Source organism: Syngnathus floridae, chromosome 1, assembly GCF_059516105.1.
Source record: "Syngnathus floridae isolate MCC-2025c chromosome 1, RoL_Sflo_1.0, whole genome shotgun sequence".
Lineage (NCBI taxonomy): Eukaryota > Metazoa > Chordata > Actinopteri > Syngnathiformes > Syngnathidae > Syngnathus > Syngnathus floridae.
The window spans coordinates 3,547,003-3,571,062 of record NC_142413.1 but is presented as its reverse complement, the minus strand read 5'-3'; the positions used below and the strand labels follow the sequence as shown (position 1 = coordinate 3,571,062).

Here is a 24,060-nt window from a genome sequence, read left to right as displayed (position 1 = left end):
CTGTCCTTTTTGGATACACATTTATCACTGTTAACGAACTACGTTCAATGAATCACATAAACACGCAAATTATGCTAAAAAAAAAACACTTGTTGACATCATTGGGTGATGTCATTAAATGACGGCACATGTTTATGACGTCATCGGTTCCTCGCATGGAGGTGCCCCGCACCTGCAACCATTACGGAAATTAGCTGCGTCAAATAGTTTTATTCGACGATAGTAAATATATTTTTTTGCAATGAAAACTGAGGGAAAAGAAGGGAAACTTTCTGCAAAGGTATGTTTGGAAAATGTTTTTCGCCAAGAGTTGCTGTCCACTCTGTGGCTTTGTTTGTCTGCCATGAAAATACGCCACCATTGCTCTACGTCTAGGACATTATTCCGGTTTTCAAATATTCAACTGAATTGAATTAAAACATTACCGTGTAAATGTTGCTGCGCTATGGAACCCAACTTCAAGTCGCCTTGTTTCGTGTGGTTACTATGGTGACATTGACGCGCCTGTTGTCCCGCGCAGCTCGAAAACTTCGTAAAGTCTGGCTTGAGTGTGAGTTTCAATGAATGTTTCTCTCACTTTCTCGTAGTTTCTCCACATCTGTGAGACGTTTTTTGCCTCTGTTTTGTCGAATTGAAAGTGTGTGTGAGATGGAGTCACCAGGCCAGGATGTCACAGAAACACCTGAGGGTGAAGATGACAACAAAAATGCCGGTAAGTTGTATCGAGTAATTGAATAGAAGTCTCCTCCTTGTAGCATCGTTATGTCAAATGTGTGTTTTCTCTATTTTTAAAATGACTTTTAACTCTGTCTTCTCCCGTTACTGCTTAAGTTCCCACTCAGGAGAAGGAAGATGAGAGTAACGCTAATGAAAACATTGAAAACGACAACATGGAAAACAAGGAAAACAATGGAGACGATGCTGACAAAGATACTAGTTAGTACCTCACATGAAATGACTCCAGATATCATACAAATCTGCTTCTAGTTCCGTTATGTTCAATTGGTGTTTTATGGCTGACCCTCTGCCGAATAATTCATTATTCAGCTCCAGTTACCGCGGAGGAAATTGAAGGTGACAGTAACGCCAATGACAACGACAACAATGGTGCCAAGGACGAAGGCAACGACGGCCCCGCCGATGACAGCAACACTGAAATCACCAACGACGACAGTAAAGAGAACAGCATGAACAATGACGAAGACAGTAAAGAGAACAGCTCGTACAACAACAACAACGAGGAAGAGAAGAACGACGACGAGGAGAAAATTGACGACGAGGACGCCGGTCCCATTGAAGTCGTTGAACAAATCGACCCCTTAGAAATCTTACGGAAGATTTGTGATGTAAAACTAGCATTTATTTTGGAATTGTTCTCTTCCGTTTTGTCGAATGACATTTCGATCAGTGCCTCCTCCTCCTCTTTTGTAGAAGTTCATCCGTCGCGTGGATATTTCAGGTGTCACCAAAGAATCGTGGCAGGAGGAAAATGTCAAGTCACTCGAACACTTTATCGAGGACACCTCCATTCCCACCTTGATGGTCTACTTGGACGCGAGCTTGACGTTGCAGGTGGAATACACCGTTCCCACACAGGTACAGTGGACGACTGGATTTTGAACCCCGTTGTGCTTTCATTTGAACGTTTATTGGAAAATCCGTTTTCATTCCAGGCGGTAGAGCAGCTGGGCTACTTTATCCGTGAGCCTGGAACAGTGATTACATCGGAGAACTTCTACGAAGACGTCGAATACAGCACGGTGCAGGGCGACCCCACCGAGAGCTTGCTTCACTTTCTGACCAGTTTGCATTCGGATGAAAATGACATCAGCAGCGAGTGGGAAGCGGGCATCAAGGACAACTACATTAACGGCATGCATACCTATCTGGCCATCCTCACAGGTACCGACGGGGATGCTCGAGCGGCTCGATCGTCATCATATTAGACTGGGAGGAGAGCTCAATGATTTTGAAGGAAAAAAAAAAATCAATTTGCCATCGTTTTCTTTTTTCCCTCTTTCTACCTTTTAACTCGTTCACTGCCATTGACGTCAAACATCCTTTTTTTTTTTACTTGGGTGGCCGTATTCACTCATGTGGACTGTACTTCTCAAGCACTGAACATATTTAGATGGTTTATTGATAAAAAAAAAACACAAATCAAAATTCCCATGTGTAATGCCCTGTCTATCCCGTTTTGAACAGATGATGTTAGTAAGAAGGAAGGTAAGACAGTGCTGTACATCCCAATGGAAGGCCTGAACGACAGTGCCGCGGAAGGCAGCAAGGACACCCGTCTCGTGCAGAGGATGGAATGTAAGGATTCGAATGACAAAGCCCACAAAGTTCATCACAGCCCAACCTGATGCGCTTCGTTCTCGTCCGCATTTTTAGCCGTCTTAATCCACTGGTCGGATCAGATCAAGGAGCTGCTGAACATACAAGACACGGGCAGGAACGACAACAGCGGCCCGCTCCAGGAGATCGCGTACTGGGAGAGTCACTCCAAAAAGTTACGAGACATGAGTAAGCAGCTGCAGAAGCCCGGCGTCAGGCATATTCAGAAACTACTGGAGCTGGCCAACTCGTTATATGTCAAGCGCTTTACGAAATTGTCCTCGGAACTTCAGGTGAAGGCCTCTATTTTTATTTTTAAAACTGATTATTGTTTTCAGCTCACAGACATAATTGAATAATATTGTTTTGTTGCCCAGGATTTGTCAATGGAGGCGCAATCCAACTTGAACTTCCTGTCCTTACTAGCAGGCCCATGCGAAGAATTGCGTACTCTTAACATCAGCGAACTGGCTCCCAAACTGCAGCACATAATTTATGTCATTCGCATCATCTGGAATAACTCCACCCACTACAACACCAAGGAGCGCATCACGGGCCTTTTCCTAAAGGTACGTCGGCGCTATTTTAAAAGTCATGCTCATTTGTGTGGCTCTTTATTAGGGCAGAACTATTAATCGAATTCAAATTGATAGCGCAGAGTTGTAGAACAGGCGTTTTCAACTGGTTTTCAACTCGGGGACCACTGCTTTGGCGGAATATTATTTTATTTTGCACCGAAGGAGGCTAGATTTGCATCTGTATGTCTATTTTGGGAATCTCAGCTAAATTTGACATCATTTGGATGGGTGAATGAGTCACAAAATTAGCTGGGAAAATAAATCAAGTCTAAATAATGAATCCATTTTATTTTTTAAAACGTTACAATAGTTTTCCATTTCCAATCCACCTGCAATACCGCCACGAACCACTGGAGGACCGCGGACGACCGGTTGATAATCGCTGTTGTAGAAAGACGCTTTCAAACCACAGAGGGTTAGGGTTAGTAGTGACGAGAATTTGCCGTAAAACAGTCCAAAGTACAAATAATTTAAATATTGTTATGTAATAATGATAATATATTATTTCATTTCCAAGCAAGTCTGAACCAGACACTTTGAAAATAGGACAATTGCCTTCTTAACACTCTGGAATAATTTCTTTTTTTTTTAACCGGCTCCCAAAATGAATCCTTATATTGTGTGTGTGTGTGTGTGTGCAGATGAGTTATGAGATAATCAACCTGTGCATCAAGACCATCTCATTGGACAGGATCTTTGCAGGCTACGTGATCTCCAGCAAGAAAGACCTTAACACCTGCATCCAGTGCTGTCTGACCTGGAAGAACATGTACTCACAAATCTCTAAGGTGCACGACGAGTAAGACCTAGAAGCCGATCAAATTGACGTTGACTTGGAATTCTTGTTGTGTTTTCGAAATACATTTCCACTCTTTTTACACCTCAGGAATTCGCCAAAAGGGTGGACGCTGGACCAAACAAATATTTTTGTCCCGATTGATGCCTGCATTCAAAGAATGAAAGACTTGGTTGAGGTAATTTTGTATCTGCATGCGCCGCTCTGAATTCGTTCAAACTCTCCCGATGACTTTGTTGTAGGTGTGCAACACCCAGCAGCAATTTGCCCGTTGGGAAGACGGGGACCAAAGACCTTTGCCGTGGTTCAGCGGTTACCAGGGCCCGGAACACACCCTCTCCCTTGTGAAGATCGAGGCCAAGTTCCAGCACGGCCTTCAGATCCTTCGCTCCGTTGACCGAGGTATCCTGGAGGTGGAGAACACGGCATGGCTGATTGAGTTCAACAGGTAGGAACGAGCATTGCCACGAGAAGAAAGCCAAAATATTCAAGTCTGGTTTGGATCCTAAGTTTTCATGTGCGCTTGTGTTCAGGTTCCGTGCGTTTTTAAAGGATCTGGACATAATGCTTCAAAACTTGATCACCTCGGTGTTCCAGACCGTGAACTCTGTGGAGGAAGGTCTTCGGCTGATGGACATTTTTAAAACCATTTCTGCCCGCGATGTGAGTTGTTCGTAGCGATAAGACATCGCAACATGACTAAATAAAATCGTGTGCTACGTTCTGTCCCGTCACAGTCCATCAAGAGCAAAATAACCGAGATGGTGGATGCAATTTATGGCATCTTCAAGAAGGAGCTCGCTACGCTCATGAGACAAATTGATGAGAAGAAGGTCGCCATCCCCGATTACCTGCCAACTTTGGCTGGTCAAGCCCACCGAGCCAGGGCCGTTAAATTCCACTTGGAAAGCCTCATGGAGGTGAGTCCGGACAAATAGATTCCTGATCAATCTGCGCGTATGACTCCCATCTGCGTTTCCCAATCAGGTGCTCCAAAAGATCCCCGTCCAAAAGGAGTCACACATCTGCAAGCAGGTGCGGACTTTCTACGACCAATCCATTCAGACTCTGAATGACATGGTGACGCAGAGGTTTGCCGAGTGGCACCAGAGTCTGGAGCTGCAATACACCAAGAAGTTGGAGCGGCCTCTTTTGCTGCACGGCAAGGACAACCGGATCGAGGTCAACTTTGACAGGTGGGGCACTGCAAAGTTGTGATTGGAAAATGAAGCTTCAAATTTGTTTCATGAACTAGTTGTATTTTTCCACTCCTCCAGATGGCGCTGTTGGTTTAAATAAAAGTGTTTAAGAAATGGAAAGTCAGTGTGCTTTTAGCCCAATGTTGAACAGGCAGTGCCACCTAGAGGACTGAAAAATACACCCACCTTTTCATGAAGCAAATTTGAAGCTTCGTTTTGCCCATTACTGCTGCAAAGTCATGACCACTCACCGGGGCGCCCATGAGTGCCATTCTCGTTTGATTTATTTGTTCCTACCTTCCCTCTCAGCAATCTATTGAACCTCTTTGCCGAGATCAAGTTATGGAGTCGCCAGGGTCATGACATCCCAGACTTTGTGAACGAGATTTACCAGGATCGCGAAGGACTCCGATGCCTCAGGGAACGAGCGCTGCACCTGGCCCGGGACTACAACCGGTCAGCGGACACCGAAGATCTGCTCCAGCGCCATTTTGTATTGATTTACCGTGTGTCTAACCTGGTGTGTGGCAGGATCATCGCAATGCTTTCTCCCCTCGAGCTGGGTTTGTTTTCCAAGAAAATCCACATCCTTGACAAAAAGATTCAACCGGGCTTCACCAAACTCTTCTGGATGTTTAAAATTTCCTCCAATACCTTTGTGAAGGATTGCATCGAACATATTTCCAAGGTTTCAATCCATGACCGAGTCTCGTTTGAATGTTCAGCCGAGTTCAAGTGCTTGATTTGAAGTCTCCTTCATATTTCTGCTTCAGTTGCAGGTGATAGTTGACGGTTTCAAAGCATCCAATCTGACCATCATGAACCTCTGCCGCCAGATCAGTGAAACACTTCTTGTTCGGCTGGATGGGAAGAGTCTCTACAGGTGAACGATCGTTACGTATCAAGCGCGGCTTTACTCGGACTTCCAATATATCGGTGCTGTTTCTCCCCCCCCCCCCCTCCCCCCTCATCGCTGTCAGGAATTGGGAGTTTGAGAACGACCAGAGAACTCACCGGCTGCGACAGCAAGATCAAATGCGCGGTGCTCTTCAGCGCATCGTTGACATCATGGTCGACATCCACAACACCTTCGCTAAAGATGGACCCGAGGTTCGTTCCGGGCACATTCCTTCACTTTGAGTAAGAGGCGTTTCTCAAGATGATGTAACCTTGGTGCTGCAGGTTCAGGTGCACTGGGTCACATACACGGAGAATGTGGACCACATGCTGGAGCAGGCCCTCCGTACCAACGTCAAGCGCTCCATGCAGAAGTTAGCGCAGGCCATCAACGGAGATCGCAAGTCCTCACCCACCCCTTTGTTCCGAGTGCTGTTGTCGCTACGCCAATCGGACCTCAAATCCGATCTCAGGGTACGAGCGACCGTATCGGCCTTCATTCCAACCTGTCAAATGCACGCACATCTCAAAGGTGCGTCCAACGTCCAGGTTGAGTTCTCGCCGTCTCTCCGAGACCTGGGTCAGATCTTGGACGTTCTACCTCAGCTGATCAACACCGTCTCCAAATTCAAGCGACTGCCCCAGCTGCTCTCCTGCGAACAGTCCCACGAGACTCCCATACACGTCAACATCGGTTTGGGGACAAAATAATTGATCCGCCTTGTTCTTCTGTTGAGCTGCCTTTGTTTTTAACTCTCCATCTTGATTGCGTAGAAAATGATGAAGAAATAAAAGGCATTCAGGCTGCAGTTGGTGCAGGGATGGCAGCTACTGCCAGCCATCTCAAGGAATATTTAACAACTTGGGACAAGTATCGGGACATTTGGGAGACCAACAAGGACAACTACATACAACGTTACCAAAAGCTCAATCAACCAGTCGCCTCCTTCGATGCAGACATCCACAGGTACCGTCGCCATATTCCCGTCGGGTGAATTTTGCTCTAAGACCACCGTGAAACTCAGGTACACAGAAATCGAAACGAGCATCCAGCAGGAGGAGACGGTCACCAACTTCCAATTCATTGTGCTGGACTGCTCGCCGCTTAAGACCTCACTGGTGCAGCACTGCAGCCGCTGGCAAACCAAGTTCATGCAGCTCCTCGTCCGCATCGCCGGCAACTCCCTCAAAGACATGCACGCCTCCATGAATCGGAACGCCAAGAGGTGAGTCGTCAAAGAGTGACACCAACCGAACGGAACGTTTCTGTTTATCCGAGTTCTGATTTGAGATCTTTGTTTTTTATGTTTTGAGGTTGGGTGAACCCAACGCAACTCTAGCGGAACTCGGTGAGAGCTTGGCGCTCCTGGAGTCCTTCCAAGGCAGTTTAGCCAAGACAGAGGCGGGCATTGATCTAATCCATGAACAATTTGCTGTTCTGGACAAATATGGTTTCCCTCTTGATCAGAATGTAAGCATCCATGTGACGAGAAAAATGCTAAAAAAAATGGAGCGCGTCGCTCAGTTTTTGAAGAGTTGACCACCGTCACTTAATTCGGTACATCTGCAATTTTCTCTCTTCAGCTTCAAGACCTGCGTGGGACGCTTAACACCAAGTGGGAGTGGTTCCAGCAGGTTCTTACCGACAGCGACGTCATGCTGCAAGGACAAAAGCATAATTTCAAGAGCGACTTGCTCAGCTCCTCTGATGAGCTGAATGAGAAAGTCCTCACCGCTATGGAGGAGTTCAACACCTCAGGTCCCACACACCTTTTTTTAATTCTGTGTGATTTGGACATTGACTTTTCTTCAGATATGAAACCAAAAGTGTTTTTCACATCTAGGTCCGTTCGATCCTGCCGTTACCACCAGCTTGGCCCTGAGGATGACCGCGGAGCACCACAAACATCTTGAGACTCTCAAAGAGGAGGAGAACTTCATTCTGAACGGCTTGAGCTTCTTCAAGATAGAGCAGGAACCTTCCAAAGCCATCCAAGCCCTGGAGAAGGTCTGATATAGCCATCAATGTCATTCCAGTAGAACGTGGTGCTGATTTGGACTCTCTGGCGCAGGATATGGACTTCTTGCAGCAGGTCTGGGAGGTCACGCAGGAGTGGGAAACCAACTGGAACGAATGGAAAGGTGGACAGTTGGCCACCCTTCGCACTGAGAACATGGAGACCAAAGCGCAGGATATCTATAAAATCCTCCACAAACTCCAAAGACAACTCAGGGTACGAGTTCATGCAATGGTCACGGATTTGATCTTGACTCCATTTTGACCTTCCTTATATGTTTTGCTTTGCAGGATAAGAACTGGGAAATTGTGGATGTGTCCAAAAAAAAGGTTGACCAATTCAGGAGAATCATCCCTCTTATTGCTGACTTGAGGAACCCAGCCATGAGAGAAAGGTAAAGTACCGATGACGTCGGCGGTGTGGCTCGAGTCAACATCTCCAATGCCTCCTCCAGACACTGGAAGGATATCTGTAATGAGGTGCAGAGCTCCTTTGATCCCACGAGTGCTGATTTCAACCTGGAGAAGATTATTTCCCTGGGTTTCGACAAGTATTCGGACAAGATCAACGCCATCTCCGGAGCCGCCAGCAAGGAACTCTCCATAGAACAGGTCCCTCTTACTTACCCGAATCTCAGTGGGGAGGATTTATCTCCGGCTGGAAAATTAATACTTCTGATGTATTTCCCTGGAAGGGTCTGGAAGAGATTGTCAAGACGTGGGAGGAGATGACCCTGGATATTATAGCTTACAAAGAGAAAGGCCACTTTCGTCTCAGGTGAGGCCGAGAAGTGAGAGATGGAAGCAGGAGGAGACGCCTAATTGGCAAAACACCTTGCAGGGGCACAGAGGACGTTTTCCAGGCCTTGGAAGACAACCAGGTGACCTTGTCCACCATGAAGGCTTCTCGATTTGTCAAAGCTTTTGACAAAGAGGTGGACATTTGGGAGCGTCAGCTGTCCCAAGTTATGGAAATCATCGAGATGGTGCTCACGGTGCAGCGCCAGTGGATCTATCTTGAGGTATAGCCGTTCGTTTCGAAACGAGGCTGACTCTCGCCACTGCCGTTTGAATTTTCCCATTCTTCCACTCCTCCAGAATATTTTCCAAGGAAAGGACATCAGGGAGCAGCTACCGAAAGAGTGCAAGGAATTTGAAGAGATCAGTTGCAGTTGGAAGATCATCATGACACGGTTCCATGAGAACAACAACGCCCTGCAGGGAACACACCATCCTGGTATCTCAAAAGTTTCATCTGATGACTTGAGCGGAACCGTAAAATTGCCTTTTAACCGGTCTGTCATGGCTCAGGCTTGCAGGAGACATTATCCAGCATGAATAGCAAGTTAGAGGAGATCCAGAAAGCCCTGGACATGTACCTGGAGACCAAGAGGCAGATATTCCCACGATTCTACTTCCTGTCCAACGACGACGTTCTGGAGATCCTAGGCCAGTCGCAGAACCCGGAGGCCATGCAGCCGCATCTCAAGAAGTGTTTTGACAACATCAAGAGCCTGCGCACCGAAAAGGCGAGTCGCTTGAACACAGAAGAGGAGAGCATCTCTTACGTCGTGTGTTTATGTCTCCTGCAGGTGCTCAGAAGGTTGGACGCCACTGCCATGTTCTCCTCGGATGGAGAGATGGTGGAATTTATCAAGGCGGTCCCACTGGACAAGGCTGTGGAGGTACAGTAATTTTCAACAGCTCGACCGTGACCGCAAATCTGTAAAAAAAAAAAAAAAGGTCTCGTATTTGGTCTAGATTTGGCTGTGCGATATTGAGGTAGCCATGCGGGCCACTCTCAAGAATTGCCTCTACGACTGCATGGTCGCGCTCAAGAAGATGAAAAGCCAGAGGGACAAGTGGTCCAAAGACTGGCCAGGACAGGTACACAACCACCAGCTGACAATTTCAGGATGATTATCACTAACCCGCTTGGATTTTTTAGATGCTCATTACAGCCAGCCAGATCCAGTGGACAACGGATGTCACGCAATCCCTCGCTAGCTGCAAGGAGACGGACGACAAGGGCCCTCTTAAAACCATGATGAAGAAACAGGTGCTGACACGTGCAACTTTTTCTGCATGCATTTGTTATTAAAGGCCCTTTCCTCGCCCAGGTGTCCCTTCTTCGGCGATACTCCGATATGATCCGTAGCAACCTGTCCAAGGTGTTGCGTCTGAAGATCGTCGGCTTGGTCACAGTGGAGGTCCACGCGCGTGATGTCATCGCCAAACTGGCCAAGGCGGGCTGCAACGACGTCAACGCATTTGAGTGGCTGTGCCAGCTGAGACTCTACTGGGAGAAGGTCCTGAACATCGCCCATCACGCCCCTCCTGGTTATCCCAAAAAAGATTCTTGAAGGCTATTTTTTATTTGTCCCTCGCCACAGGATTTGCACAACTGCATCATCCGACAGACCAACACGCATTTCAAATACGGCTACGAGTACTTGGGGAACTCCGGCCGGCTTGTCATCACTCCGCTCACAGACAGGTTGCTGGCCTTCTCGTGGTTGAGATGGATCCTCCGAAATAGATAGACAATGACGGTGTATGACTGCTCAGGTGTTACATGACCTTGACGACGGCGCTCCATCTGCATCGAGGCGGCTCCCCCAAAGGGCCCGCTGGCACCGGGAAGACGGAGACCACAAAAGACTTGGGTAAAAGTTTAGGGATGTACGTCATCGTCATCAACTGCTCCGAAGGACTCGATTACAAGTCCATGGGCCGCATGTTCTCCGGGCTGGCGCAGGTAGGAAGACCGCAGGAGAGCAAGATACTTGTCCCGTCGCTCGGCGAGCCAAATAATCAATTTTCTCCTCGTCGTGGCCGAACCAGACGGGAGCGTGGGGCTGCTTCGACGAGTTCAACCGAATCAACATCGAGGTGTTGTCCGTGGTGGCCCAGCAGATCCTCTCCATTCTGTCCGCCTTGTCGGCGCTGCAAACCAGGTTCCAGTTTGAGGAACACAACATCGCCCTGGTGGCGTCATGCGGCGTCTTCATCACCATGAATCCAGGTCGGTCAACGATTGAGAAGGTGCTCTCCTGAAAACGGACTCTTGAGGTACTTCCACTCTCCGTTGTTGTTTTTCTTAGGTTACGCCGGTCGTTCCGAGCTTCCGGATAACCTCAAGTCCATGTTCCGACCCATCTCCATGGTGGTGCCCGACTCTACTCTAATCGCTGAGATCATTCTGTTCGGAGAGGGCTTCAATGACTGCAAGGTAACGTCACGGCAATTTACGACACCCATCTGAAAATGGTAAACTAACATCTGCTCGGTTTGTGACTTTGTGCTTGCAGCTACTAGCTAAGAAGGTGTTCACCCTTTACTCCCTGGCCATGCAGCAGTTGTCCAAACAGGACCATTACGACTTTGGCCTCCGGGCGCTCACCTCCTTGCTTCGCTATGCCGGCAAGAAGCGACGCGTTTGCCCCAACGTCCCCGGTGAAGAGGTAAGTCTTAGAGAAATGTCTGTCTTTTCTATCCATTCCCAACTTGTACCGTCTCTGTCCTCAGGTCTTGCTCATGGCCATGAAAGATATGAATATTGCTAAACTGACGTCAGCTGACCTGCCGCTATTCAACGGGATCACCCAGGACTTGTTCCCTGACGCGGAAACGCCCGTTATAGATTACGGCAAGGTCAGCCGGGTTTCATTCCAAAACAGTCTTCAAATGTGCTTTGTTTTGAGCTGCCATTTCTTCTTCAAGCTCAAGGAAGCCATCCAGGTGGAGCTTCGTCAGAAAGGCCTGCAGGTCACTCCTTTCACAGTGACGAAAGTCATCCAACTCTACGAGACCAAAAACTCCCGACACTCGTCCATGTTGGTGGGCAAGACGGGCTGCGGTAAGACTGTCACGTGGAAGACGTTGAAAAATTCCCTCATTGCCATGCACAACAAGGAAGAGCCCGGCTACGAGCTTGTGCAGGTATTTTTTTTTTTTTTTTCCCCATGGCTTGATATCGTCATGTCTTCAAAGCGTGATGACCATTCACTGCTCCTCAGGATTATCCCCTGAATCCAAAATCCATGAGTCTTGGAGAGCTGTATGGTGAGAATGACCTCGCCACCAACGAGTGGTCTGATGGAGTCCTCTCGTCTGTCATGAGAACGGCCTGCGCAGGTAAACCAAAAGACATTCCGATGCGTCACGACACGTGAAAATATGACGACCCGAACTTTTGTAGACGACAAACCAGATGAGAAGTGGATCGTATTTGACGGGCCGGTGGACACGCTGTGGATCGAGAGCATGAATTCTGTCATGGACGACAACAAGGTGCTCACGCTCATCAACGGGGAGAGAATTTCCATGCCCGAGCAGGTCTCTTTGCTGTTTGAAGTGGAGAACCTGGCGCAGGCCTCTCCCGCGACAGTGTCCCGCTGCGGGATGGTTTACAATGATTACGTCGACCTGGGTTGGAAGCCATTTGTCAAGTCCTGGCTGGAGAAACGTGAGAAGGTACGCCACAAAGTCTTCAGGCTAACCCGACGCCGCGCCGCAGTATTTATTCCCTCGCACGTTTTTGCAGGCCGAGGTGGCACATCTGAAGCCTTTGTTTGACAGTTTCATTGAGAAGACACTGACCTTCAAGAAGAAAAACTGCAAGGAGTTGATCCCCATCACCGAACTCAACGGCCTCGTTTCGCTCTGCCGCCTCTACGACGCCCTGACCACAAAAAAGGTTGCCGATTTTAAAACGCATCGTGACCAGTTTTGAACTCGTTCACTGCCATTGTCGACTATAGACGTCAAACACCCATTTTTAACTGGGCTGGCACTGAAAGAGTTAATGTTCCAACTCCATTCCATCCGCAGTTGAACATGGCTGACGAGGAGAACCTGGGTCGGGTCGTGGAGCTCTGGTTCACCTTCAGCCTCATCTGGTCCATTTGTGCCTCCGTCAATGAGGAGGGCCGCAAGAAGATGGATACTTTTCTACGGGAGTTGGATGGCACATTTCCCATTAAGGTCCCTGTCTGAGCATCTGGAGAATGCACATTAAACATCATCAATAGTAACAAAAAAACAAATCAAGTTCTTGTTTTCATTTTCCATCCTTTAGGACACAGTCTACGAGTACTACGTAGACACCAAAAGCAGATCCTGGGCTCCGTTTGAAAACAAACTGCCAAAGGGCTGGCGCTTCAATCCCAAGTGAGTAACAAGATAGCTTTGCGTTCCAGACAAAACACTCGGAAAAAAACCCGTCCCTCTTTTACAGTGCTCCGTTCTACAAGATTATGGTTCCGACTGTTGACACGGTCCGCTACAACTTCTTGGTCACGGCGATGGTGAATGCTCAGTACCCGGTGCTGCTCAGCGGGCCGGTCGGCACCGGGAAGACCTCGGTGATTCACGGGGTCTTGCATAGTCTGGACACCGGCAAGTGGTCCACGCTCACTATCAATATGTCCTCGCAGGTTGGTGCGCTACCTGGACACTTGAAATGTCAAACTTTGATTAATATTCATCAATGCTCGCTTTCGGGGTCTTTTGATAGTTCCGCCTCGCTGTTTCTGTGTCTGTCCAGACCACCTCAAACAACATCCAGGCGATTGTGGAGAGCCGCTTAGAGAAGAGGACCAAAGGTGTGTATGTCCCTGTGGGCGGGAAAGACCTGCTGTGTTTCCTGGACGACCTCAACATGCCAGCTCACGACTTCTTTGGTTCACAACCGCCACTGGAGCTGATGCGCCTCTGGATCGACTACGGCTTCTGGTTTGACCGTCAGAAGCAGACCACGACGTATGTCAAGGTGAGAGGAGACGGATGGAAAGATTCTGCCGAAATCCAAAAGTAGATGTAATTGTTGCATGCGACTTTTAGAAAATGTCTCTGCTGGCTGCTATGGGTCCCCCCGGAGGTGGAAGGACTCATATTTCTGGCCGCCTGCAAAGTCGTTTCAACCTCATCAACATGACCTTCCCCAACGTAGGTTTCGCTCACCTTCCTTCATGTTTGGATCAACATCCACATAAAAAACAAAACGTCATTCCTTCAGGACTCCCAAATCAAGCGCATCTTCAGCACCATGATTAACCAGAAGCTTCAAGTTTTTAAGGAGGACCTCAAGCCCGTCGGAGAGCTTGTCACCCAGGCTACTTTGGAGCTGTATTATTCGGTTACGTCTCGTTTCCTTCCTACTCCGGCCAAGACGCACTACCTCTTCAACCTCAGAGATATCTCCAAGGTACACCTCACCCGTTGGACTGATTTTACAGTGTCGATCTGATTTCTGTCTTCCTGGACCATTCCTTTGACTGCAGGTGTTTCAAGGTCTGCTGAGATCGCATCCAGAATTCCAGGATAGTAAAAACAGCATGGTTCGACTGTGGATCCACGAGTGCTTCAGGTATCACACACACTCGTCGGTTGAGTCCAGAGATTTGATTGGCGCTACTTGGTACGATGTTCTCGCAGGGTTTTCTCCGACCGACTTATCGACCGCAGTGACATGGATACCTTCATCACGTTGTTGGGGGAGAAGATGGGCTCCATCTTTGACCTTGTTTTCCACAATATCTGCCCCGATAAGCAACCCCCAGTATTTGGTACGCACTCTCACAAAGATGGCCTCGTCATGGTTGCCGTTTCTGAGATTATTCTGGTACTCGTCAGGTGATTTCCTAACTGATTCCGGAGTGTACGAAGATCTTCTGGACATGGCGAGTCTCAAGAAGTTCATGGAGACCCAGCTGGAGGACTACAACCTGACGCCCGGTGTCGTGCCCATGAACTTGGTCCTCTTCAGGGACGCCATTGAACACAGTGAGAACACGAGAACGCCACGGGCTGCCATTGCCGGGTTTCCACCAACCTTTTTGTTGCTGCGTTCGCAGTAACCCGCGTGGTCCGCGTGATCAGCCAGCCGAGGGGCAACATGCTGCTGGTGGGCGTTGGGGGCTCGGGTCGACAGAGCTTGTCCAGGATGGCGGCTTTCATCTGCGAGTACCAGGTGTTCGAGGTGGAAATCACCAAACAGTACCGCAAGCTGGAATTCAGAGAAGGTAAGCTGACACCAGGAAGCTTCCATCCCTCCTCTCATCCACTCAAAGAAAACAAGGACCTTCTCCATCTTATCCCTAGACATTAAGAAGCTCTACCGTTTGACCGGTGTGGACAACAAGCCCACCGTCTTCCTGTTCAACGATACGCAGATTGTGGTCGAATCTTTCCTGGAGGACATCAACAATATCCTCAGCTCTGGAGAAGTCCCCAACCTGTATAAGCAGGACGAGTTTGTGGAGATCTGCAATGCTCTGTCCGACGCCGCCAGAAAGGAGAATGTGTTGGAGACGCCCAACTCTTTGTTTAGCTTTCTGATAGAGCGGGTCAGAAGCAACATGCATGTTGTTCTCTGCATGAGTCCAGTGGGAGACCCCTTCAGGTAGCCTCCACGCGTTTCTTCTCCTGAAGTTGCACAACAATTTATTTGATGCAAAAAAAAAAAAAAAGTTCCCATCCCAAGCAGAAGTGTTTGCCACTTGCAGAAACCGAATCCTGCAATACCCGGCTCTCGTGAACTGCACTACCATCGACTGGTTCTGCGAGTGGCCCAAGGATGCTCTGCTGGAGGTTGCCGAGCGCTACTTGGAAGGGCTGGAGCTGGGATCCGCTGAGAACGTGGGACACATTCAACATCTGTGTGTAATCTTGCCAAACGAGATTATTAAATTTAGTTCATAACAGGCCAAGACCAAGGTGGCCTCCATCTTTGTGACGACACATCAGTCAGTGGTGACCGGCTCGGAGAAGATGAAGCTGGAGCTGAAAAGGCATAATTACGTGACACCCACCAACTACCTGGAGCTGGTGTCTGGATACAAGAAGTAGGAACCGCGATGGACTCGTGTCAATTTCATGGCTTTACGAATGGTTGTCTTTGCCGATTCAGGCTTCTGGGAGAGAAGCGCTGTGAACTGGGGGAGCAGGTCAACAAGCTGAAAAACGGACTTTTTAAGATCAGCGACACGGGCGAGAAGGTGGCCGCCATGACCGTGCAGCTGGAGGAGTCCAATCGGCAAGTGGCCGACTACCAGAAGGAGTGCGACGAGTACCTGACCGTCATCGTACAGCAGACGAGGGAAGCCGACACTCAGCAGAAGGTAAGGACGCCAAAGACGGGTTCCTTTGCAAATCCCGTCCAGTCCTGTGCAGACTGCGTTTCTGTGCGCGATTAGACGGTGGGTGCCAAAAAGGAGAAGATTTCAGCAGAGGAGGCTCAATGCAAAGCTCTGGCGCAGACCGCATTAAAAGAGCTGGATGAAGCCCTGCCGGCCCTGGATGAGGCCACCAAGGTATTACGCAACTCGCCATATTAAGACCACTCGATCGCGTCCATGTGCAAATCTGCTCGGCAACTTGGACCATTTTGCCCGCAACAAAGGCGTTGGAGTCTCTGAACAAGAAGGACATGACAGAGATTAAGTCATACGGTCGTCCTCCTGCTCTGGTGGAGAGGGTCATGCAGGCGGTCATGACGCTTCTCAATAAGGAGCCTACGTGGGCAGAAGCCAAGAGACAGTTGGGTCAGTAAGGACGACATTTTTTTTTTTATCTTAATGCGGACGGCGTACGCTTTCTCACTTGAAAATATTTGTGGCAGGTGAGGCCAACTTTATCAAAACCCTGATCAACTTTGACAAGGAAAACATATCGGACCGTGTTTTGAAGAGGATCGGCAACTACTGCAGGCAGCCCGACTTCCAGCCAGACATCATCGGCAAAGTGTCTCTGGCTGCCAAGTCGCTTTGCATGTGGGTCAGAGCCATGGAGGTGCGCCCTCGTCGCCGTGCGTCAACGACGGCAACAATTTGGGACGGAACTAAGGAGAAATGTGTTGCAGGTCTACGGATGTGTCTTCAGGGTAGTGGAGCCAAAGCGGGAGCTGCTCAACGCCGCCGAGACCCAACTCGCACAGAAGCAAGCCGAACTGGCCGAGTCCGAGAACAAACTGAAAGAGGTACCTGCGCTGTTTCGGCCATCGGCCATAAAATTAGGGACAGCTGATGGGATGGTCGTGTGCAGGTGGCGGACACGCTGATGCGGCTCAACAAACAATATGCGGAAAAAGTGGCCACCAAGGAAGATCTGAAGAGGAGGTCGGACGAGATGGAAGTGAAACTGGACCGAGCCGACAAGCTGGTGAAAGGTCTGGCCGGGGAGGGTGTCCGCTGGGAGCAGACGGTTAAGGTAGGACACACACACACGCGCACACACACACTCGTACACTCTGTTGTAGAAAATTGTGAGCTCACGCTGTGCTTTCAGGGTCTTGAAGATAACATGGGCTTCCTGGTTGGAGATTGTTTGCTGGCAGCGTCATTTCTCTCCTATATGGGCCCCTTCCTTTCCAACTACCGAGTAGAACTGCTTGAAGTCTGGATGACAGAGGTAAAAACAACATTTTGAATGTGTTGCGATGGTGTAACACTAGAAGTGTCCATTTTGGTCTTCTCGCTACTCATCTTCTCAGGTCCAGCGCCAGAATATCCCTTGCACTCCAGGCTTCAGTTTTGCAACGTTCCTCTCAAACCCCACAGCAGTCAGGGACTGGAACATTCAAGGCCTGCCTTCTGATGCTTTCTCCACTGAGAACGGCGTCATCGTTACCCGTGGCAACCGGTCAGAACAAATACATATATATATATATGTGTGTGTACATACGTAAATGCAATGTAAAATTTCATATTATTATTATTATTTTTTAAGATGGCCGCTGATGGTCGACCCACAAGGCCAAGCTCTGAAGTGGATCAAGAAAATGGAGATGAAGAAAGCAAGTCATGTCCCAGGACGATAACACTAATATTTAAATAATAATACTAAATAATAATACAATTCTATTTTTTTAATATGTATTAATTAATCTGACTAACTACCTAATTGTGTGTGCGACTTTGCGCAGGGGTTAAAATTAATCGACTTTCAGATGTCGGATTACATGCTTATACTGGAGAACGCCATCCAGTTTGGGAATCCTGTCTTGCTGCAGAACGTCCAGGAGGACTTGGACCCGTCTCTCAACCCAGTTCTCAATAAGTCCTTGACACGAATAGGTGACACCCGCACAGACATACTTTCTCTTGGTGGAATGGTCGGCCGCCGTACGATTAAAATAAATGTTCTTGGCTTTTGCTCCTAGGTGGCAGGCTGTTGTTGAAGTTGGGCGACAAGGAGTTGGAATATAGTCCGGAATTCCGTTTCTACATCACCACCAAACTGTCGAATCCACATTATACCCCGGAGATATCAACAAAGACCACCATTGTCAATTTTGCCGTTAAGGAGCAGGTTGGATCTTGTTTGTTTGTTTCAAATTTCATCTGAATTGCTGCCAAGTGCTCACTGAGCTCGAGTGTGACCTCCTCGGGTTTTGCGGCAGGGTTTGGAAGCCCAACTCCTCGGCATTGTGGTGCGTAAGGAACGTCCAGACCTGGAAGAACAAAAGGACAACCTGGTGATGAGCATCGCTTCGGGAAAGCGAAGCCTGCAGGAGCTGGAGGATGAGATCCTCAGGTGAAGACATTTGCTTTTTCCCCTCCTTCCAAAAGCTTTTTCTTTGACGTTGCGTCCGACAGGCTGCTGAACGAGGCAAGCGGCTCCTTGCTGGACGACGTGCAGCTGGTCAACACCTTGCAGACGTCCAAAGTGACGGCCACTGCGGTTTCAGAGCAGCTGGAGCGCAGCGAAGTGACGGAAATCAAGATCGACACCGCTCGAGAGGTCCGATACCAAGCAACCACCCCGCAAATTCGATCATGATTTTTAACTCCTGTTTTTTGAAAAAAATATTGTATTGTTTTTCCACAGGCCTACCGTGCGTGTGCTCAGCGGGCGTCCATCTTGTTCTTCATCCTCAACGACATGGGCCGCATTGATCCCATGTACCAGTTCTCACTGGATGCTTACATCAACCTGTTCAACTTGAGCATTGAGAAGAGCAAGAGCAGCCTAAAACTGGAGGAACGGATCGGCAACCTCAACGACTACCACACATATGCCGTGTACAAGTAAGACGCCTTAAGGGGTAGGCTGCTCAATTGTCATCATTCACTCCCCCCCTCCCCTCTCTGTATGTTTCTTTAAAGGTATGCCTGCCGGGGTCTGTTTGAGATGCACAAACTCCTCTTCAGCTTCCAAATGTGCGCCAAAATCCTCGAGGTCGCCGGCACACTCAACATGGACGAGTATAGCTTCTTCCTCCGTGGCGGGATTGTAAGAAAAGGCAACTGGGATCGCCGAAGGTTTCGCCCGATCCCTCCGTGACGACGCGTGGACTCCTCTTTGTGTTTTCAGGTACTTGACAAGAGGGCTCAGATGGAAAATCCGTGCAGTAGTTGGCTTGTGGATTCCAGCTGGGACAATGTCACAGAATTGGACAAGCTGGCCAACTTCCACGGCATCATGTCCTCATTTGAGAAACATCCACGGGACTGGAAGCTTTGGTTCACCAGTGCGGAGCCTGAGAAGTCCCCGCTACCAGGTGTGTGAATTATAACTATGATGAATGGGAAAAAAATGTAATTGATTGATTATTTGGGTCGGCATTCACGACAACAAAACCGGGCGGTTCGCAAACTTCACAAACTTTACTGAGTGAGGCATTTTGTTGACTTTTTGTTATTGTTTGTGGCATTTCTTGCACTTGTTGTGTCCCGGCGCGCCCCCTACAGGAGACTGGGAGAACAACTGTAACGAGCTCCAGAGGATGCTCATCGTCCGTTCTCTGCGGCCGGACCGTGTCTTGTTCTGCGCGACCACCTTCATCGTCAACTATCTGGGCCCTCGCTTTGTGGAGCCACCTGTTCTTGACATGAAGGCTGTAAGTTATCTTTTTTTTTTTTTTTTTTTTTGGTCATTTCAAATTGTTGCTTCTGGCTCACCGCTGCCCTTGCTCGTCGTCTCTCCAGGTCGTAGAGGAATCCACGTGCATGACTCCTCTGGTTTTTGTCTTATCTCCCGGCGTGGATCCCACTGGAGCCCTGCTGCAGCTCGCCGAGACAAGCGGCATGAGTAAACTCTTCCACGCGCTCTCTCTGGGTCAAGGCCAGGCGCCCATCGCCAAGAGAATGATCGAAGAGGGAGTCAAAAAGGGTGCTTGTCGTCTTTTGTGTAAAATCTATTTGATATCCTTTTCCTGCTCATTCCTTTTTTTTTAAACTGTTCCAGGTCACTGGGTCTTTCTGGCCAACTGCCACTTATCTCTCTCCTGGATGCCCGAGCTGGACAAGCTAGTGGAGCAGCTGGAGGTCCAGAAGCCTCACGGAGACTTTCGACTATGGCTCAGCTCTTCGCCCCATCCTGAGTTTCCCATCAACATCCTGCAGGCGGGCATCAAGATGACCACGGAGCCGCCCAAGGTAGAACCTGGAGCCGGCAAAATGCAGGCGTCCACGCGTGTCACGGCTTTGCGCCTTTTGTCGTCCGCAGGGCGTGAGAGCCAACATGAAGCGTTTGTACCACCTGGTGACCGAGGCTCAGTTCACCCGCTGCGCCAAACCCGTCTTCTACAGGAAGCTGCTCTTCTCCCTCTGCTTTTTTCACAGCATACTGCTGGAAAGGAAGAAATTCCTGCAGCTGGGCTGGAACATCATCTACGGTTTCAACAATTCAGATTTTGAGGTAAATCAGGACCAATGTGAGTTTTGATTTCAAATCACCCCCGTGACGTTTCTCCTACAGGTGAGCGAGAATCTTCTGAGTCTGTACCTGAACGAGTATGAGCAGATACCATGGGACGCCCTCAAGTATCTCATCGCCGAGGTCAACTACGGAGGTCACGTGACAGACGACTGGGACAGACGCCTTCTCACCACGTACATCAACGACTATTTCTGCGAAGCTGCCGTCACTGAGGCTTACTTCAAGTTAGTGACACACAGTGCCACCAAGTGGACGGAAAGTGAACAATCTCTGCCAATCCAAACAGTTAAAGTGGTCAGCTCACATTTTGGTGGCAAGAACATACATGAAATGTATTTTTAGACTCAGCAGCCTCCAATTAACCACGAACAATTCAAATATGTTTGGCAATTGAATTTTTGTTATCGTTGTCGGCCAATGTGTGCTGTTACTGAAGCAATTTTTTTTCCTTTCACTCCTAGATTGTCAACTCTGTCTGCCTATTACATCCCCCACGATGGTCCCCTGTCCTCCTACAAGGACTTCATCAACATGCTGCCCACCCACGAGCACCCGGACTTGTTTGGCCAGCACCCAAACGCCGACATTGCCAGCCAGATCGCTGAGACCAGGTCTCTGTTCGACACCCTTCTGTCCCTGCAGCCACAGGTGACCAGTGCCAGTACGGCGGGGGCCGGTCCCAGTCGTGAGGACAAGGTGAGGCCAAAACACCTTTGCTAGTTCTGACAACTTTAACAGGAACACAACATTTGCCCGTATTTTTTTTGCCCGTCCCACACGCTGGCTTTGTAATGGCTCCAGGTTTTAGATCTTTTGGCGGATGTGCGTCAGACCATTCCGGCCATCATTGACTATGAAAGCGCCAGCTCGCACTTCCTGGATCCTACACCCCTGGATGTAGTTTTGCTGCAAGAGATCCAAAGATACAACGCCCTGCTGAGCATGATCAAGTACAAATTTAACATTAGTCTAAATGTTTTTATTGTTTTTTCAAAAAGAAAAATTAGCCCTCTGTAATATTTATCAAAACAACGCACTGTAGTCGTTCATTGTGCTGCTTCCTCTGGTGTGCCCGTCTTGGCCACTAGAAGGAAGTATCTTAGTCAACGTTTAGTCAAACAAAGAATAGACTTCTACTTCCTAACACAGTAAGTTTAGCAAATGAATAATATATATATATGCATACTATTCACAGATTTTATTTCAATATTTTGTCTGTGTCAGTGTGTACTGTATAGTTTTTAAATAATTGGATGCCAACTTAGTTTGATATTAAATCTAAATTTCAACTTGTAACTATAATGATAATAATAATAAAAACGGGTCCCTCGAATCTTCAAGCACCACTTCATCTGAATGTTTATGTGTAGGTCATCTTTACTGGAGCTGGAGAAGGGAATCAAAGGCTTGGTGGTGATGACATCCAGCTTGGAGGAGACCTTCAACTGCATGTACGACGCCAGAGTCCCACCGCTTTGGGAGAAGGTGACACACAACATATGCGATTCACACGCTGACATATTCTCAAGCATGACGTGTACCTTTCCCTACGTTCCCTCCTATTTCTCTGCTATTAAAAAATGTATTTAGCCCTCTTTCACTCCAGTGGAGCGTATGCACCAACAAAGCCAGCATCTGTGGATCTAATCGCAGAGTAATAAGCAGCTAAAGCTTTTTAGGCCGGCCCCACTTTCCGAAAAGGACCCTGAGCTTATTGAGCGCCGGCCAAAGGCTTATTACTGTGTGTGTGTGTGTGTGTGTGTGTGTGTGTGTGTGCGTGTGTGTGTGTGCGCATTCCATTTCATAGGAGCACTGGACAGCTATTAGCTCCGTTGCCTTCAGCTCGGCTTGTCTCTTTTTAACCGACTGCTTGCGTGCCAGAAAACTCTCCAGTTCATTTCTCACTGCCATCCCTTGCTTGTTTTTCTCTCCCTTCCGCTTCACGTTCTTCCTTTCTCATCTGTGCGAGGCTCATTTGAATCAGGCAGCAATATTAAGAATGACTCGGCCGTCCAACTTCCGCGTCCACGCGGTTATCCCGTACGGCGTCTAATTGTTCTTTTGACTCCAAGCTAGCAAGCAAAGTTGCTGAAAAGTGCCGTGGTCTCGCTCCACCAGGCTTACCCCTCGCTCAAGCCCCTGGCAGCGTGGACCCGCGACCTCTGCCAGCGGGTTCTTCAGTTTTCACGCTGGGCCCAGCTGGCGCAGCCCCCCGTCTTGTTCTGGCTTTCCGGCTTTACCTTCCCCAACGGCTTCCTCACCGCCGTGTTGCAGTCGGCCGCCCGTCAAAACAAGGTGACATAGGTGGCAGTTTCACATTTTTTCATCAATAATAGAAAAATAGCTATGTTATTGTATATTATTGAAAACATAAGTTTCACATGTAAATAATTACACAATTGAATGTTTCCGTTCAATTCATTGGGCTGCTTCTACTTGGTGCTCTTACCTTGGCCACCAGGGGCAGTATAACCCAATTGTACTCTGCATCATTTTTTTTTCTAATTAACATTTGCACCCCCCTCTCAGGGTGGCCCGCCCCACTATTCAAGAAGCACTGCTTCATAGTCCTGAATGGCAGCTATTTTATATATATATATATATATATATATATATATATATATATATATATATATATAAAATAGCTGCCATTCAGGACTATGAATATAAAATAGCTGCCATTCAGGACTATGAAGCAGTGCTTCATGTCGTGTTGGATGTATCAGAGGGAAGTAATCTGTGTGCGAAGGTGCCTCGTTCGCTGGAAGTCATTGGATTAATACCAAACCATTGATTTTGATTGCTTTATGCCTTTTGTTTTTATGCAGGTCTCAGTTGACACCCTATCGTGGGACTTTACAGTGTCTAGTCTAGAGGACACTCACATCCAGAACCCACCAAAGGTAACCCCTTCCCCTCCCACCCCGAGTCAACGTCTAACCGGTTGTCTGTCGGCCTCCAGGATGGCGTGTACGTGCGAGGTTTGTACCTGGAGGGCGCCGCCTGGGATAAAAAGGCCACGTGCCTGGTGGAGGCCAGGCCCATGCAGATGGTGTGTTCCATCCCCGCCATCAACTTTAAGCCCGTGGAGAACCGCAAGAAGATGGCCAAGAGTAAGGGCCTTATTTTTTTTTTCTTTGTCTACTTTTCAGTGCAATTATATTTAATGGCTGAATACTTTCACCTCTCCGTTTTTGTAGACATGTACCTGTGCCCTTGCTACTACTTTCCCATACGATCGGGCGGGGCGGGCAGGGCCTCCTTCGTGATCGCCGTGGAGCTGAAATCCGGCAATGTCAATCCAGATCACTGGATCAAGAGGGGGACAGCGCTCCTCATGAGCTTGGACAGCTGACATACTCGCATACTCTGGACACCATCCACTTTCTTTTTTTTTTTTTTTTTGTTTGCTTTTCTTAGTTTTTTTCCCCACCTCCACAAAGTCCTTTCCCTGGAAAAAAAAATAAGAAAAAACATGCAGTGGTTAATCAAGGTGAGGGAGGTCTATTTTCATGCAAATTTTGACCAAGGGAGGAGGGAAAAAATGAAGCTATTCAAACAAATGAATTTTAA

The 24,060-nt window shown here is 48.3% G+C and overlaps 1 protein-coding gene across 4 annotated transcripts; it reads left to right on the top strand.

Annotated features, from left to right (window-relative positions):
- Positions 1-138: 138 nt before the first annotated feature.
- dnah2 (dynein, axonemal, heavy chain 2) lies at positions 139-23,979 on the top strand. Of its 4 annotated transcripts, none has more exons than XM_088372508.1 (88): positions 139-280; positions 588-712; positions 832-936; positions 1,048-1,346; positions 1,432-1,596; positions 1,674-1,902; positions 2,206-2,316; positions 2,395-2,630; positions 2,715-2,906; positions 3,557-3,714; positions 3,802-3,889; positions 3,954-4,159; positions 4,245-4,374; positions 4,449-4,631; positions 4,699-4,907; positions 5,220-5,366; positions 5,442-5,598; positions 5,684-5,793; positions 5,891-6,020; positions 6,093-6,281; positions 6,357-6,501; positions 6,582-6,774; positions 6,833-7,033; positions 7,122-7,278; positions 7,392-7,566; positions 7,652-7,815; positions 7,880-8,041; positions 8,116-8,219; positions 8,280-8,436; positions 8,520-8,602; positions 8,666-8,846; positions 8,923-9,061; positions 9,136-9,353; positions 9,417-9,509; positions 9,586-9,711; positions 9,773-9,883; positions 9,945-10,133; positions 10,218-10,321; positions 10,393-10,582; positions 10,669-10,849; positions 10,929-11,056; positions 11,136-11,288; positions 11,353-11,478; positions 11,548-11,766; positions 11,844-11,961; positions 12,026-12,300; positions 12,371-12,523; positions 12,658-12,810; positions 12,905-12,996; positions 13,064-13,262; positions 13,373-13,597; positions 13,669-13,773; positions 13,844-14,032; positions 14,109-14,194; positions 14,263-14,393; positions 14,461-14,610; positions 14,682-14,849; positions 14,929-15,229; positions 15,333-15,465; positions 15,532-15,671; positions 15,737-15,947; positions 16,023-16,139; positions 16,229-16,370; positions 16,448-16,617; positions 16,688-16,804; positions 16,870-17,034; positions 17,113-17,235; positions 17,318-17,466; positions 17,554-17,620; positions 17,750-17,900; positions 17,987-18,135; positions 18,227-18,360; positions 18,423-18,567; positions 18,655-18,854; positions 18,933-19,059; positions 19,141-19,327; positions 19,518-19,666; positions 19,755-19,938; positions 20,014-20,204; positions 20,275-20,466; positions 20,527-20,711; positions 20,949-21,183; positions 21,289-21,437; positions 21,858-21,972; positions 22,606-22,782; positions 23,316-23,390; positions 23,450-23,600; positions 23,688-23,979. In XM_088372508.1, the coding sequence occupies exons 2-88, from the start codon at positions 649-651 to the stop codon at positions 23,840-23,842; spliced, it is 13,737 nt and encodes a 4,578-aa protein (XP_088228634.1). In that variant the 5' UTR covers positions 139-280; positions 588-648; the 3' UTR covers positions 23,843-23,979. The 4 variants fall into 4 exon arrangements, with proteins under 4 accessions (XP_088228634.1, XP_088228580.1, XP_088228499.1 ...); XM_088372454.1 differs by having other exon boundaries at positions 13,343-13,597; XM_088372373.1 differs by having other exon boundaries at positions 9,136-9,509.
- Positions 23,980-24,060: the final 81 nt, after the last annotated feature.